The sequence below is a fragment of the Podarcis gaigeae genome, assembly GCF_964106915.1.
Source record: "Podarcis gaigeae genome assembly, chromosome: 4".
Taxonomy (NCBI): domain Eukaryota; kingdom Metazoa; phylum Chordata; class Lepidosauria; order Squamata; family Lacertidae; genus Podarcis; species Podarcis gaigeae.
Genome location: NC_139677.1, coordinates 9,126,953 through 9,140,399, shown reverse-complemented (window position 1 = coordinate 9,140,399; position 13,447 = coordinate 9,126,953). Strand labels below are relative to the sequence as shown.

Below are 13,447 nucleotides of genomic sequence, written 5' to 3'. Positions count from 1 at the left end.
ACTTCTCACCTTTTAGTTTCAAACGTATTAGGGTGCTTTGCAAGAGCTAAATCTTACTAAGATCAATAAACATGAATTAGTTACTCCAAACCACACGTTCTAGATCTGCCCCATGTGCATGAAAATGAGGATTTCTCCCAAGGGTCTTTTGCGTGGAGCGATTACTCGCTTCCACTCCTTACAACCACACTCTTTACTCTGGGAGTTACTCCGGATTTAAAAAGAAGGTGTGCATGTGCGCGTCTCAAGAATCTGGCGCTGCTCTAGGGGCAAACGAGACATCCTTTATAAGGGGACGGGGCAAAAAAAAATGAGGAAAAGATTTGCGTTTGAAAGATTCCCATGGGTAAGGAGAGGCGAGTTTCTTCCCAGATTGAAACGCAACTGGGCACAAATCCGACGGACTTCAAGTGACCCTCGTTCCAAACGAGGTGTGATCCGGATGTCGGGCATTAACTAGCAGGATAAGTGGATTAGAAGCGGGCGCGTCGGGGCCAAGGGTGCGCCGCCCCTGTGGCGAAAGAAACCGCGGACCAGTCCGGATTTCCTCGCACTGGAGCCGCGGCAAACTTCTCAGCCCTGGCGCGCCGAGCGAAGCGCAGGGAGCGAGCCAGAAACGTCGCCCTTGCGCGCTCCCCGGTGCAATCTTTCCTGCTCCATCTCCTGTCCTCGGGGGAGCCGGAGACCGCCTGCCCCTCGTGGCATCCCAGTTGGGCATCCTTGAGTCCGTGGCCATCGCGGAAGAGACGCAGAGCGATGCAAGCCTCGCATCTCTGCCCTCTCCGCTCAGCCTGAACTGATGCCATCTGCCGAACGTGTGCGCTGTGGAGTCGAGGGATGTCCCTTTTACTTTCCCCTTTAAAGAGGCATGTTTAAAAATCCCCACTCGGCTGTAAAGAGCGGCGTCAGGGAGCGCCTTAAGGCACCTCTCCGGTCAGCAGCGAGCAGCTCCGTCCGCGCGCCCTTGCGCGCTCCGGAGAGGTAAAGCTCGCTCGGCGCCTCCGTCGCCCAGCCGCACCGCTTCCCTGCGTGGATGGTCGCATATAGAGATGGTCCCGGGCATGTCCTGCGCCGCAGGAAGGGTGCGGACGCTGCAAGAAGCAGCAGCGTGGTGCGCACCGAGTAGGTTTTTTTGGAGATCAATATATCCGCGCTACTTCCCGCGCGTAAAATAAAGTTCCCTGACATAAAGCGCAGCATCTAAGGTTCGCTCGAGAAAGAAGTTGGGGGGGGGGGGGACAGCAGAATCAGAACTGGGCTGGGGGGAGGCTGGGTGAATAGCCGGAAGCTTAGGGCAAATCCCTTGCAGCATGGAGATTTCCTAAACACGACGCTCAAAAAGTTTCAAGGACCAGAGCCAAAGGAGAGCTCATTCAGACGACCACTTCCAACACGTGCAGGCCATTGATGCGTGGCTGAAAGACTTCTGACGGCTATGTAAGTTAACACAAATGACCCGGGCGAGGATGAACCCCGCGGAATCGTTTGATCGTCTGTATGAGCTCGGAACCAGGGCCTCGACGTGAGGAAGGGTCGTTTCTGAATTGGGCTTCCCCAGATTCGTCCACGCAGCAACCCGCTTCGCACCTAAGGAAAGCTTACTCGCGAGGAAGCCCAACCGAGTTCAAAGGAACTTGCTCCTCGGCAAGAGCTGCGAGCTTTCAAAGGGCCGGGGCTCTAAGCTTCCTGCTACCAAAGGCGCTGAAAAGACTGAACTCCCCTCTGCCACGTCCAATTCGCAGTTTACATCCACTTCGAGGAGCTTCCGGCCTGCCGGAACTTTAACACGACGTGTCTGCTCCAGCTCCTGGAGGCTTTTCCGCCCTGCAAACCATCTCTAAGGCTGCAATCCTAAACAGACATTGAAACCCACCGGGATCCCCTTCAGATTAAACATGGTGTTTAGGATTGCGCTGCGCATTTATTTGGCACCACTTTTCGTTTGAGCCAAGGATCCGCATTTGCGCTGGGGCCTCCGGGCTTGCGTGTGTGTGTGTGTGTGTGTGTGTGTGTGTGTGTGTGTGTGTGTGTTTGCTTGCTTCAAATGATCTATAACGCCGATTGTTCCAAAGCGGATGCTGTTTGTGTCCAGCCTGTTTGTGGCGGGGGTGCTAATGCACTGTTTGATCGACTGACTTCGCAGTCATAACAATCTGGCAGTCTGGCCATAAGGAGTGGGCTTCAATTGATTTGCGTGAAGTCTGGAAACTCCACTGTTACTGGTCTCTCTCTCTCTCTCTCTCTCTCTCTCTCTCTCTCTCTCTCTCCTTTAGCCCTGGGGGCATTATATACGATCTCCGTTGGAGATGTGAGTTTTCCTCCCCAACAGCTCTCTCCCTTTTTAAATAATATACATATATATATATTTATTTTCTCCTTCAGCAGGAGATTGATGGAGACGCTTGCGAAGCACCCTGGGCCCGCTGCCCTTACTAAAAATAATTCCAAAGCAGCCTAAAAGTCGTTTCAGATTCTTCCCCTGGCATCTCTCCTCCGCCAGCCCCCCCACCCCCCCCTGCAAAATCAAACCTTTTTGCTTTCAATTAGAATAAACATAATTAGAGAGCCGCCGTGCCTTGAATGGCAACCAGCCCTTTTGTATTTGTATTAAGCGTGTTATCTAGTCGTCCTGTCAGCGACGAGAAGCCTCGGTGTATTTATAGAAGGGGAAGGCGGGGCTTGGTTCACCACCGCCGTGTTAGAAGTTCGAAGCCCAGCGGCTGCCGCCTCCGCAGAGTCGGGCTCTCCAAAGGAGGCGCACAAAATCACAGGATTGTACAGTTGGAGGGGACTCCCCTGGTCATCTAGTCCAACCCCTTGCGAGGCAGGAATTCGACATATCAGAAGCAAAGAAAATAAAAAACAACAACATGCGTCTATCTTTTAAAATTACAATTTTAAAAAATAAAAATACTACAATTAATTCACAATCCACAGGGTATCTCGTTAAGTCGTTTAAACCGCCCGCCCAGATACTCCCATTTCTCAAGATGGGACACGATCCAGCCCATCCCGCAGAATCCCTGATAATACACAGAAGCAGCATGTGGGAAAGGCAAGTTGCTTTGGCTGGATCGTGCCCACTTGTGGGACAACCCGGAAACTTGCATGCCAACTTTGTCCTGCACTTTGCCCAGTGCAGGGGGTCTACCTTACTGAGGCTACTCTGGAGTAAACGGTGGTTGGCGTTGCATCGCCTCTTTCCTTCCTAACTTCGCACTCCTCTCTGACTCACGAAGGCGCACGATGGGAACGCAGAATAAATACATCCGCTCTCTTTTTAAGGGCTATTGATCACAGGGCAAGATTCATGAGTCCGTCCCCCCAGTTTTGAGAAATGGCTGGGTAAAGATCGGTCAATAGGCAGGAGGAAGGGGGCGAAGCATAATGGGGTCATTGTATTTCTCAGGAAAGGAGGGGAGTCGAAATAAACAGGGAGAGAAAGTATATGGTAATGAATTTAAGATGGGGACCCGTCTTCCCCATCTCTGATGAGCTTAAATATTTCTTTCTCACTAACGACAGAGGAGGAAAGAAAGGAAGAAGTTGGAGAGGCGTGAGGAGGGGTGGGGAAGAGAGAGCCAGGAGGAAATTGCGCCCCCGTTTATCTGCTGTCACTCAGGTGCGGTTAGAGCACTTAACGCGCGTCGTCTAAAGCGCATCTTACGCGTCTCCCCGCGGCCCTGGGCTTCGTAAAGCAGCGCACTCTGGAGCAGGTGTTTTGGAAAGTAATAAATTAGGATCACTATCTATTCATCTGACTGTTTCCAGTGCGCATTGTTTATTCATCGAAAGGGTCAGAGGGAGTGATGGAGGGTGGGGGGGAGAGGGGGGGGAGAGATTCTGCCCTCAACAAGCTGCGAGGAATAGAAGAGAAATCCTGCTTCAAACAATATTCCAGGAAAGAAATTAAAGACTTCTTAATTAGTGCAGCAATTAAGCTTTCTTGGTCGCATTTTAATCAGCAGAGGCCCTATCAAAGGACAAACAGAACGATTTGCAGGTCTTTGAATTTTAAACAGTCTTATTGATTTCAACACCATAAGTCTCCTACTTGACACACACGGAGAAAGTTCCCTTCTCACTTGGGCTACTTGGGAGTAAGGCGGACGCGCGAGGGATGCGCCTGCTGAGGAGGGAGAGAGCAGGGAAGGGGAACCCTATTTTGAAGGGGCCGATGGGTAACAATAATTATAATGATAATAATAAATGAGCCTCGCCATGTTTTAAGGGGCGCCGCATATCCACGCAATGTTCTTGGTGGGTTTTGCGCTGCGTTAGCCTCTTAGTCCTAAACGCGCGCACTTGTGTCGAGACTGGACCAGTTTTGGAAGTCCGTGGACAAAAGGTCGTGGGAATGGCGTTTAGGTCCCGTGTGTCCAAGGCCGACCCTCCCACCCCCGATCCAGTAGTTTGCTGAGGAGTGCAGACTCCACGCATGAAGCTTCAAGAGAGCTTTGTTGGAGCTCTTCCTCCATTTCTTGGTTGTGTTCCCTTGGCAGCTTCAGGACTCTGGAGACCAAAGTTACTCGACTCACTCCGAGAACAGGAAGGTGAAGCGAGAAGAGAAGTCGCCCCTGGAAGAGAAAGAGTTACTGGGCTCGGGACTCGCAATTCACGTGTGTCCACTTTGCGCAGATTAAAAAAGCACCAGTGGTTGCGCGCGAGACAAGCCTTTCACACCAACTGCAGGATACTTTGATGTGCCCGAACCTGTGTAAGAACCATTTATTTCTGCGGCTCTTATTTGCAAGGAACGATGCTCAGGATTGTACCCGCAATCCTATTTATATGCATATTTCGGAATGAGTTGTGTTAAAGTGCCCTTGCTTCCTCATAGGTGTTCAACAACATATGTGCAACCACAATCAACAAAAATTCACGTCTTTAGTCATACTTTAGCATTTATTTATTTATTTGTTCAGGTGGACTCCTTGAGGCAAATACATCTTTTCTTTCCAATGGTTGCACTGGAATCAGAAAGAGGCAAATACAGAGTCTTAATTTTATGAAGGCAGGCTCAGCTATTATAGTTAACAGTCTTGTCATTGCAAAAGCAAGCTTGTTTGGCTTTTCCTTGTGCTTTTGATACCCAATATTCCAGCCTTGAAATTATGACCCATTTCTTCAGTTTAAAGAAAGTTTTAAAAGAGGTGCCTTAGAAACAGCAGGCCATGTTTTAAGAACACACCTTTTATTAATTAACCTGAAAAGCGAAGGTGCCCACTTCACACCACGTGTCTGTCTTGAGACACCTGTCACATGTTTAAATATCTGTTATTTAATATTCCTTTCTAAAGCTTGTTACAAACACTGGTGTTTCCATTCATTGAACAGACCAGGATGTAAATCTTAACTACCACTGATTTTCAGTATTGTGTAGGACAAGTTAATACCTTGTACTTGTGTAGTACTTGGACAGCCTTCACAACTCAAATCCTGTGGCTGCAATCTGTGGCTGTGACTCAGAAGTAAGTCCCCCTGAACACAGGAGGGCTTAGAGTAAACATATATATGACTGAGCTGTACGCCATTAACTTTTACAGCAACCCTGTAAGGTAGGTCAGAATGATTGTTTCAACACTGTAGACCTCCCATAGTGAAATCGGTGAGGCTTATATAAACTGATTGCAGGTTCTCAATTCCACTGGACTTGCTGTCATGCAAAGGTGTAAAGAAAGCAGCCAAAATAATTTAACGCCTACAAAACACCCATGGATTTAAATACTTTATTGCTATTGGTACTCACGTACTTTAAAAGGACCACTCTTCTCCTCTCCAAGATATTTTAATCAATTATTTGTCCTTAAGTGAAGATTATGGAACATACATATGAAATAATACACATAGAAAATGGTTCTGTAATCAGACTGCAGTTGCTGCTTAAGATCTTTTGTACTCCTAAGCCAATTTATCAGCATGACACATTGATTTCAATACAACTTAGTATAAAGAACACATATCTATTTCCTATACAAGTATGACTTCCATGTAGGAAAAGCCATATGCAAATGTATGTGCACTTTTCATTTGTGCTAACATAAATTTGTTATCCGGGGAAACTGTAGTTAGCCACAGAATCTCAAATGTGTGCACAACCCATGCGGCAAAGCGGACATAGGCAGACTGAGGAATATACAGGTATGAACCAGGCACACAGGCCTCGTTCATATTTCCATATTCCTCACAAAATAACTGCAGGCAGCCTCAAGTGGTGCATTGCATGTGTGAATGAGTCTTCACATATCAAGCAACACAGGTAGATCTTTCAAATCATCTCAAATGCAGTGCTTTTCAATGGTATCAGTTCACAATATATTGAGCCAGGAGTCACATAGGGGTGGTTTAGGCTGAGATCCTAAACTCACTTACCTGGGACAGATAGGTAGCCGTGTTGGTCTGCCATAGTCAAAACAAAAAAAATTCCTTCCAGTAGCACCTTAAAGACCAACTAAGTCAGTTCTTTTTGGTATCTGAAGAAGTGTGCATGCACACGAAAGCTCATACCAAGAACTGACTTAGTTGGTCTTTAAGGTGCTACTGGAAGGAATTTTTTTTGTTTTCACTTACCTGGGAGTAAGTCCCATTCAAAACAATAGATTTTACTTCTGAATAAATGCATATGGGTCACCATGCTTATTCAGCCAGCCCTGTTGTAGGATATTTTGTATGATGGGAAGTAGGCCCAAACTTTAGGAATAAGTTGGAATCAGTGCATTTTCAAATGACACATGGTACAACCCAATACTTTATATATGTTCTGCTCCCCAAAGGGGGGGGATCTCAAATATTGGGAAAGTGTACATACACCTATAAATGACATTTATACATGAGTCTGAAATCACCCATGGTGACATTATGTGGTATTGGACATACTCCCCACCAGGAAAAGGATGTTAAATGCTGGTATGAGCCTGAGTTCTCAATATGAGGAAGCATGCAATCTACAGTAGATGCTTTCTGGTGAAGTGAACCAGCCTTCAGCCAAGACATTGCAACCACTGCTTGAACAGTAGTACAGTATTATGCCAATAAGGAAAACAACCTTTCAAGCATCTCTCAATGATTTCAACCTTAGCTGAAAATGGGAAGCCTGAGGGGTGGCTCCTGGCTTTATTTTCCGAATGTTTCCTAGAGATCATCTTCAGCCACACATTTTGCCTTTTAAAATGTGTCATCCAGCTTCAGGAAAATGCTTTTCCCCCCCAGCGGAGTCTCCTTCTCAGTAGGTCCCAAAATTGTTTAGCAGAGAGCAAGCTCTTTACTACGCAGCCTGCTTGTGGCGCTTTTAATAGCCATAAACAATTGGGCCCTAAGAGAAGAATTGATTCTCCTTTCAGACTTGTGAAAGAGAAGGCTCCGAGCGGTGTCACCCCCACTACTTCCCTGCCCTTATTGGCTTCGCCACCCGCGTGGCAAAGCTCCAGCGGACTCCACTAAGCAGAAGAGCGCAGGCCAAGGGCCCCCGTCATTCATCGACTGCAGGTCGGGCGCAAAAGCAGCAGCAGCAGCAGCAGCAGCAGCAGCGCGCTTCCCAAGTGCAGAGCTCTGCCAGATCTGCTTGAGAGTGGAAGAGCGAGAGGTGTGTCCACGAGACCGGGCGCGCGATCCAAGCGAAGCGCAAGGCCCCTTGCCATCCCCGTCGCATCAATGGGGCGAGCGAGATGCAAGCACGTGCGCAGCCTTCCGCTGAGCACCAGCAAGGGCTCACCGGCCAGAGCCTTAGTTTTGAGCGCATCGCACGCCAGATCGTTGACTCCCGTTTGCGCCTGGCAGAGCAAGTCATATAAAACACGCAGGCTTCCTTCTAGTCCGATTCCGCGCAGGTTGACTCCCAAGTAATACACGGCGCCGCTCCTTCCAAAGAGATCTCAGCCCAGATCATGCGGCGGTGCTACCTGTTGATGGCACAGCGCCGTCTGTATAGACTTCGCTCCGCTTAGGAAACGTTTGCAAAGTTACTTCACCTCTAGTTCAAAGCAGCGCTCGGTAATTCCTTTCTGTCCCCCCCCCCCCCCCCGCGGCAATAATAGGGACACAAGACAAACAGAGGAGCCGTCAAAATACAGGCGAAGAAAGAGACAGGCACACATTCAAATCGGAAGTTCTGTACTTCTGAAAACGCCTCGGTTTAAAGGAAGAGGGGGGGATATGGGGGGGGGGAGAGACTCGCTGGTTCAGTTTATTGGCGAACATCTGCCCCCTTCTATATGTCTACCCCGCCAGCTTTTGTGCTTTGAGAATCCCTTCCCACAACATATGTTATTTCTCAACTGCATTAAATGTAAGTACCTTGGGCTCTTTGATCCATAAATGCCTATTATTTCCCGGAAATGCTATATATATATCTGTAGTTCTATCCCCTTCTTTCTTCTCCGTGCGCTTCGCGTTTCATCCCAGCCCTTCGCACAACAAAGCGCTCTAAGGAGCGGTAATTATGACGCTTCCCTTCCCACTCCGTTAATAAACAAATATGCAACTTCCAGCCTCTTCCCCCCCCAACTCGCTCTCTGCAATTGTTTACTATCTTCAAAGGACTGGAGTGTACAAATTAAAGCATGTTATCCCCCCCCCCCACTCCGATCCTTCCACCTCGCTTTTGCAACGGGGTTTTGTTTTTGCAAGTAAGTCCTAAGTGGCACTTAGGGAAACAGGAGCGATGTTGCTTCGCGCGCTACTTTCCCCTTACTTAAAGAAAATTAAAAATCTTTTGGGCCCTTCGTGTCTTGCACCAACCGCTTGTCCCTGGATCAATTTTAGAGCGCGTTCTCCATCAAACTCGTGTTGACAAGCGTGTTGCTTCTCTTTCTCCCACCCCACCCCCCACGTACCGTTGGGGGAGGGGCGGGAGAAAGCGGGGGGGGGGCGAGTGGGAATTGGAAAATTACAGAGCTCACCTCTGATGGGATGAAACGTGAAACATGCAATCTAACGGTTTCTGGAGAGGAGGAGGAGGAGAGATCTCCCCGTGCATCTCGCTTTCCCTCTCCCTTTGGCTCTTGGCTTCCTGGTTGGATAATTTAGGTTAATGCCCGCCGCCGCGCGGGTGCGGGAGAGGCTGGGGCGCGCTTCAAAGGGGCATTTCAAGTTGCCGGAGCTCCGCCCCTTTCCCTGTACCGTGTGACAACAACAACTCGTCCACGTCCAGAGAAGCGAGGAGAAGAGGCTGGCAGCCGCGGGAGCAGCAGCAGCAGCAGCAGCAGCAGCAGCAGCAGCAGCAGCAGCCGGCGCTTCGCTCCAGCCTCCCGCGCGCACCTCCGCCTTCCTCCTCCTTTTGCTCCGCGTCCCGGCGAGAGCGAGCTCACAGCTCCAGCCCCGCACCGGCAGCCCGCCTCCTTCCTCTTTTTAACTAGGTGCTAGTGAGGAAGAGGGGAGGGGGGGGCGGAGAAGAAGAAGAAGAACAAGCAGAAGCAGCAGCAGCGAGAGAAGAGACGCACCACAAACCGAGCCGCCTTCTCCCCTGGCGCGCCTCCTCCTCCTCCTCCTCCTGCGCCACCACTTTCCAAAGCGGACTTCTCCTTCCTTCGCCTCACAGTTGCTGCCGGGACGCTCCCCCCCCGCCGCCGCCTCTTTCCTCTCTCTCTTTCTGCGCCCCCCACGCGCACTTTTCCCGCTCCCCTCCGCCCCCAAACATGGCTTTTTAAACCCTCTCCACGGTGCGCGCGAGGGAGCCAACTTTCCTCCCTTTCCCCCCTCCGCGCACAAACAAGCACAACTGCCGCCTCGTTCTCCTCTCCGTTTATTTTGCGCCCCCTGCCCACTTTTCCGTGAAGGGGGTGGGGTGGGGGTCGGGCTGAGGCTTCTGCTGCTCTCGCCTCGCCGCCTCATGCGGCCATGGCCGCCCCGGCTCCCCTGATCCCGCCGGCGCAGCTGGTGCCCCCTCAGCCGCCCATCTCCACCTCGGCCGCCTGCACCGCCACCACCAGCACCAGCACCTCGTCGGCCGCCTCCCCGCCGGCCGCAGCGGCCTCGGCGGTAGCAGCGGCGGCGGCCTCGTCGGGGGCGGCCAGCCTGTTCCGGACGGAGCCCGTCGCGGCGGCGGCGGCGTCCGCCACAGCCGCCTCCAGCAACGGAGGCGGGGAGAGCAATGGCAGCGCCAGCTTGGGCACCGGCAGCGCTTCCAGCGGAGGAGCCTCCAGCGCAGGCGGAGGCGGCGGCGGCCCCCCGCCTGCGCCCAGCGCGGGCACCTCTGCCGGCGTCGGCGTGCCGGGCAAGCCGGTGTACTCGACCCCTTCCCCGGTGGAGAACACGCCTCAGAACAACGAGTGCAAGATGGTGGACCTCCGGGGCGCCAAGGTGGCCTCGTTCACGGTGGAGGGCTGCGAGCTGATCTGCCTGCCTCAGGCCTTCGACCTCTTCCTCAAGCACCTGGTGGGCGGCTTGCACACCGTCTACACCAAGCTCAAGCGCCTGGAGATCACGCCCGTCGTCTGCAACGTGGAGCAGGTCCGGATCCTCAGGGGCCTGGGCGCCATCCAGCCCGGCGTCAACCGCTGCAAGCTCATCTCCAGGAAGGATTTCGAGACCCTCTACAACGACTGCACCAACGCAAGGTAAGCGCGTGCAGAAAAGGCGGAATAAAAGCGAAAAAGGCGGCGAAAGGGGGGTGGGAAATAGCGTGCGCCCCTCTGGCGCGCTTTGCGCAGCTTCTAAAAACACCCCGCCGAGCTCCTCTCTCTAATAAATACACACACACACTCGTGCTCAGAGCGCCTCTAGGGCGATCTCTGCCTCTTCTGCTGCTGCATGTAAACACGTGCAGCTCAGCCCTGAACATGTTTGGCTCAAAAGTTCAGCGGGACTTACAGACCGGTTTATGTGGAAGTGACCCTCCACTTTAGTTTGCTGGGGCTTGCTCCCAGGTAAGTGGGTGCCGAAGTGCAGTTCTGCTCCCTTGGAAGCAAGCTCAGGATTGGAGCCTTACTAAAATGAAATGGAAACCTGACCCTTTTCTGTTGCCACTTTGAAGTCTCCCGCCCCCCTCTGTCAATCTCCTTTGGAAGGGATGAGACACTTTTTAATATAGAGGTGAGCACACAGGCCCAGTGTTTAGTTGGCAGATGCCCAGGGTTCCAACAGATGCATGGAAGTCCAAGTTCCTTGCCCCCAGATATTGCACAAGTGTTGTCACTGGGTGGGGGAAGCAAGACACCTGCACAAGGGCACCTTTTCAATCCAGTTTGCAGCTGTTGAGGAAGGCACACTCCAAATAAGGCACGCAATAGGACTTGGGAATCTTCACACACTGACAAAAAGTTTCAGAACTGAGTCCTTTAAGCTGTGACAACACTTCATCCCATCCTTATCAGTAAGACATTACTAATCTTCTGACTGTAAAGGCTTTTATTAAAAGCCTCAAATCTTCTTCAATTTTTGCAACCTGATCTTTGCCCATTTTTCTAGTAAAGAAGTAGATTAGCCAGAGAGCAAGGAGAATGGAGCGAGGGGTGGGTGGGTGGGGGGTTTGTTTATTTCAGGGCACCCATATGCACTTTCCCATCCTATGCACCCATGCCTAGAAATATAAGTATCTTTTGAAAAGCACCAGTAGCACTGCTGACAGGCAGTGTAAGCAGGCCTTACTGATGCCAGTGTTTCACAACACAGAGAACCATTTAACTGTGGTGTTGATTTGAGTTAAGGACTGATAGGAGTTAAGTAGTAACTTAGACATAATAAATAACCCTCTCTAGTCAGGTTTTAAAAAGTAGGACTTTGTGTACTGCTTTGATGCATGCTTATGCAGAGTGAAGACTTAATTTTGAGTGACGCTGGACAAACCATCGTTATTAGGATGTGTGATTTATTTATTCAGAATAAGACCCACCAGATAGGCATAGGTTTATGGGAAGCTCTGAGCGAATACCATTTTTTCTGCAGACAATTGCCATCCTATACTTTTTTCAGGTTGCTTTGCTTGTGCAAACATAGCTGATGACACGACACCCTGGGCAGTTGGAAATAGAGAAAGGACCTTTGTAGTAGCAAAGTGGATTTGACTGAAGAGGGAGCTGTAGTGGAAGAACTGAATTTAAAACATGAGGGCAAAAGAATGCTCATAGAGACACCATGATTTGAAAGAAATCAGCAAGAAAAAGTGTGATATAAATCAAGTCTATATTTTTCTAATTTACACATTTTCTCACTAAGCATGCATAGTACCTGGGAGCATGATCCAGAGTCTGATCATACAATTCACATGCCTTTCTCATAATATGTCTCTATTTATAGATGGGGAGCAAGCATGCTATTTATAATTTATAATGGGTTCTCTCTTTACATATGTAAGGATGCTAAGCAAAACCACTTACTTGGAGACTTAAGTGCCAACTACTTTCCACAAGCCAGGTAGTCATTGGGCAGAAAGGTTTCTCCATGAAATAGAAATAAAAGGTTGTTCAGTTCACAGTCTAAATAGTCCTAATTTTCATATTAGTTTCTGCCATATAAAAAGTGGCACATATTTTTGCCCTGATTCAATTTTAAGATAAAGAATGTGCACTTGGAATGTGCATATTGGTATTCAATTCAGATTTGATTTTAAACTAGTTTCAGTATAACTGAATCAAATGAAAAAAGTCAGTTGTGGGTTTCTTGAGTTGGTGATCAGATGAGTTATCCTTCTACAACTAAATGGTCACATGTATGCACACACAACAAAACCTTCTTTCCAAGTTTAACATCTCTAAAACATGCTGAAATTCTGTAGTAAAAAGCAGGAACATTTTGTCCTGATACATCTTTAGCTCTTCTGAATAAAAAGGAAATTTAAAGGTTCTCTTAAAGGAAAGATGCTTGGGAAGGTATATTGTAAAATGGGCCTTGTCTTTTTAGTTCTTCTTAGCAGATTTGTTTTGTTTAATATAGCCCTGTAGTCTTTAGTTAACTTGTGGAAGAAAACAATTGGGAAATATCCATTTCCAGTAGGTGCATTTTTTTGGTCTAATTATTTGAATTGCACGTAAATGAGACAGTTCTCTTTCCTCATTATTTTGCTGGTTAAAACTTCGTATGACTCAAAAGTCGTATGAGCAGAAGTTTGCCCAACACGAACCTACAAGTTTTTTTAAAAGCTTTTCCTATGGAACCTGTGTGTGTGTGTGTGTGTGTGTGTGTAGAGACAGTGCTGTTAAACCAGAAAAAGTTTTCCAAGTGCGAAGTAATTACATAAATTTTGTCTAGAAGTGCACATTTACCTCTTCTCTCGCCACCAGACTTTTCATACCACAGTTGTTCTTTAGACATCTGCAGATAGCCCAGAACCCAACCTTGTTTCAGAGTTTAGGAATTAGGTAGTGAAGAAGATACCCCTCTCCTCCACTGGAGATTATTCTACTGAGGAAAGAAGAGAGGATAGGATTTGCTTGGCACAAGAGGCGAGTGGGTGGGGCTGGGGGAGGAAAGGAAGGGGGATGAAATCTGTCAAAAGAGGACATTCCTATTGTTG

At 49.1% G+C, this 13,447-nt stretch overlaps 1 protein-coding gene and 1 long non-coding RNA gene across 12 annotated transcripts in view; one reads left to right on the top strand and one right to left on the bottom strand.

The window, feature by feature from the left end:
* Window positions 1–5,715: 5,715 nt before the first annotated feature.
* On the bottom strand, window positions 5,716–7,120 carry LOC310844111. Its single transcript, XR_014563945.1, has 2 exons — window positions 6,571–7,120; window positions 5,716–6,372 (listed from the first exon to the last, which is right to left on the bottom strand). It is a non-coding gene; the product is annotated as an uncharacterized lncRNA (long non-coding RNA).
* Window positions 7,121–7,575: 455 nt separating this feature from the next.
* Window positions 7,576–13,447, top strand: part of DACH1 (dachshund family transcription factor 1) — a 352,878-nt gene continuing 347,006 nt past the window's right edge. For 3 of the 11 annotated variants that reach the window (XM_083737817.1, XM_083737815.1, XM_083737814.1), the window contains exon 1: window positions 7,578–10,553. In XM_083737817.1, coding sequence (XP_083593943.1) covers window positions 9,835–10,553 — 719 coding nt within the window. In that variant the 5' untranslated portion in view covers window positions 7,578–9,834. Of the gene's footprint in view, window positions 10,554–13,447 lie in introns of all 11 variants that reach the window. The other 8 variants (XM_083737813.1, XM_083737810.1, XM_083737811.1 and 5 more) reach the window with 5 other exon arrangements.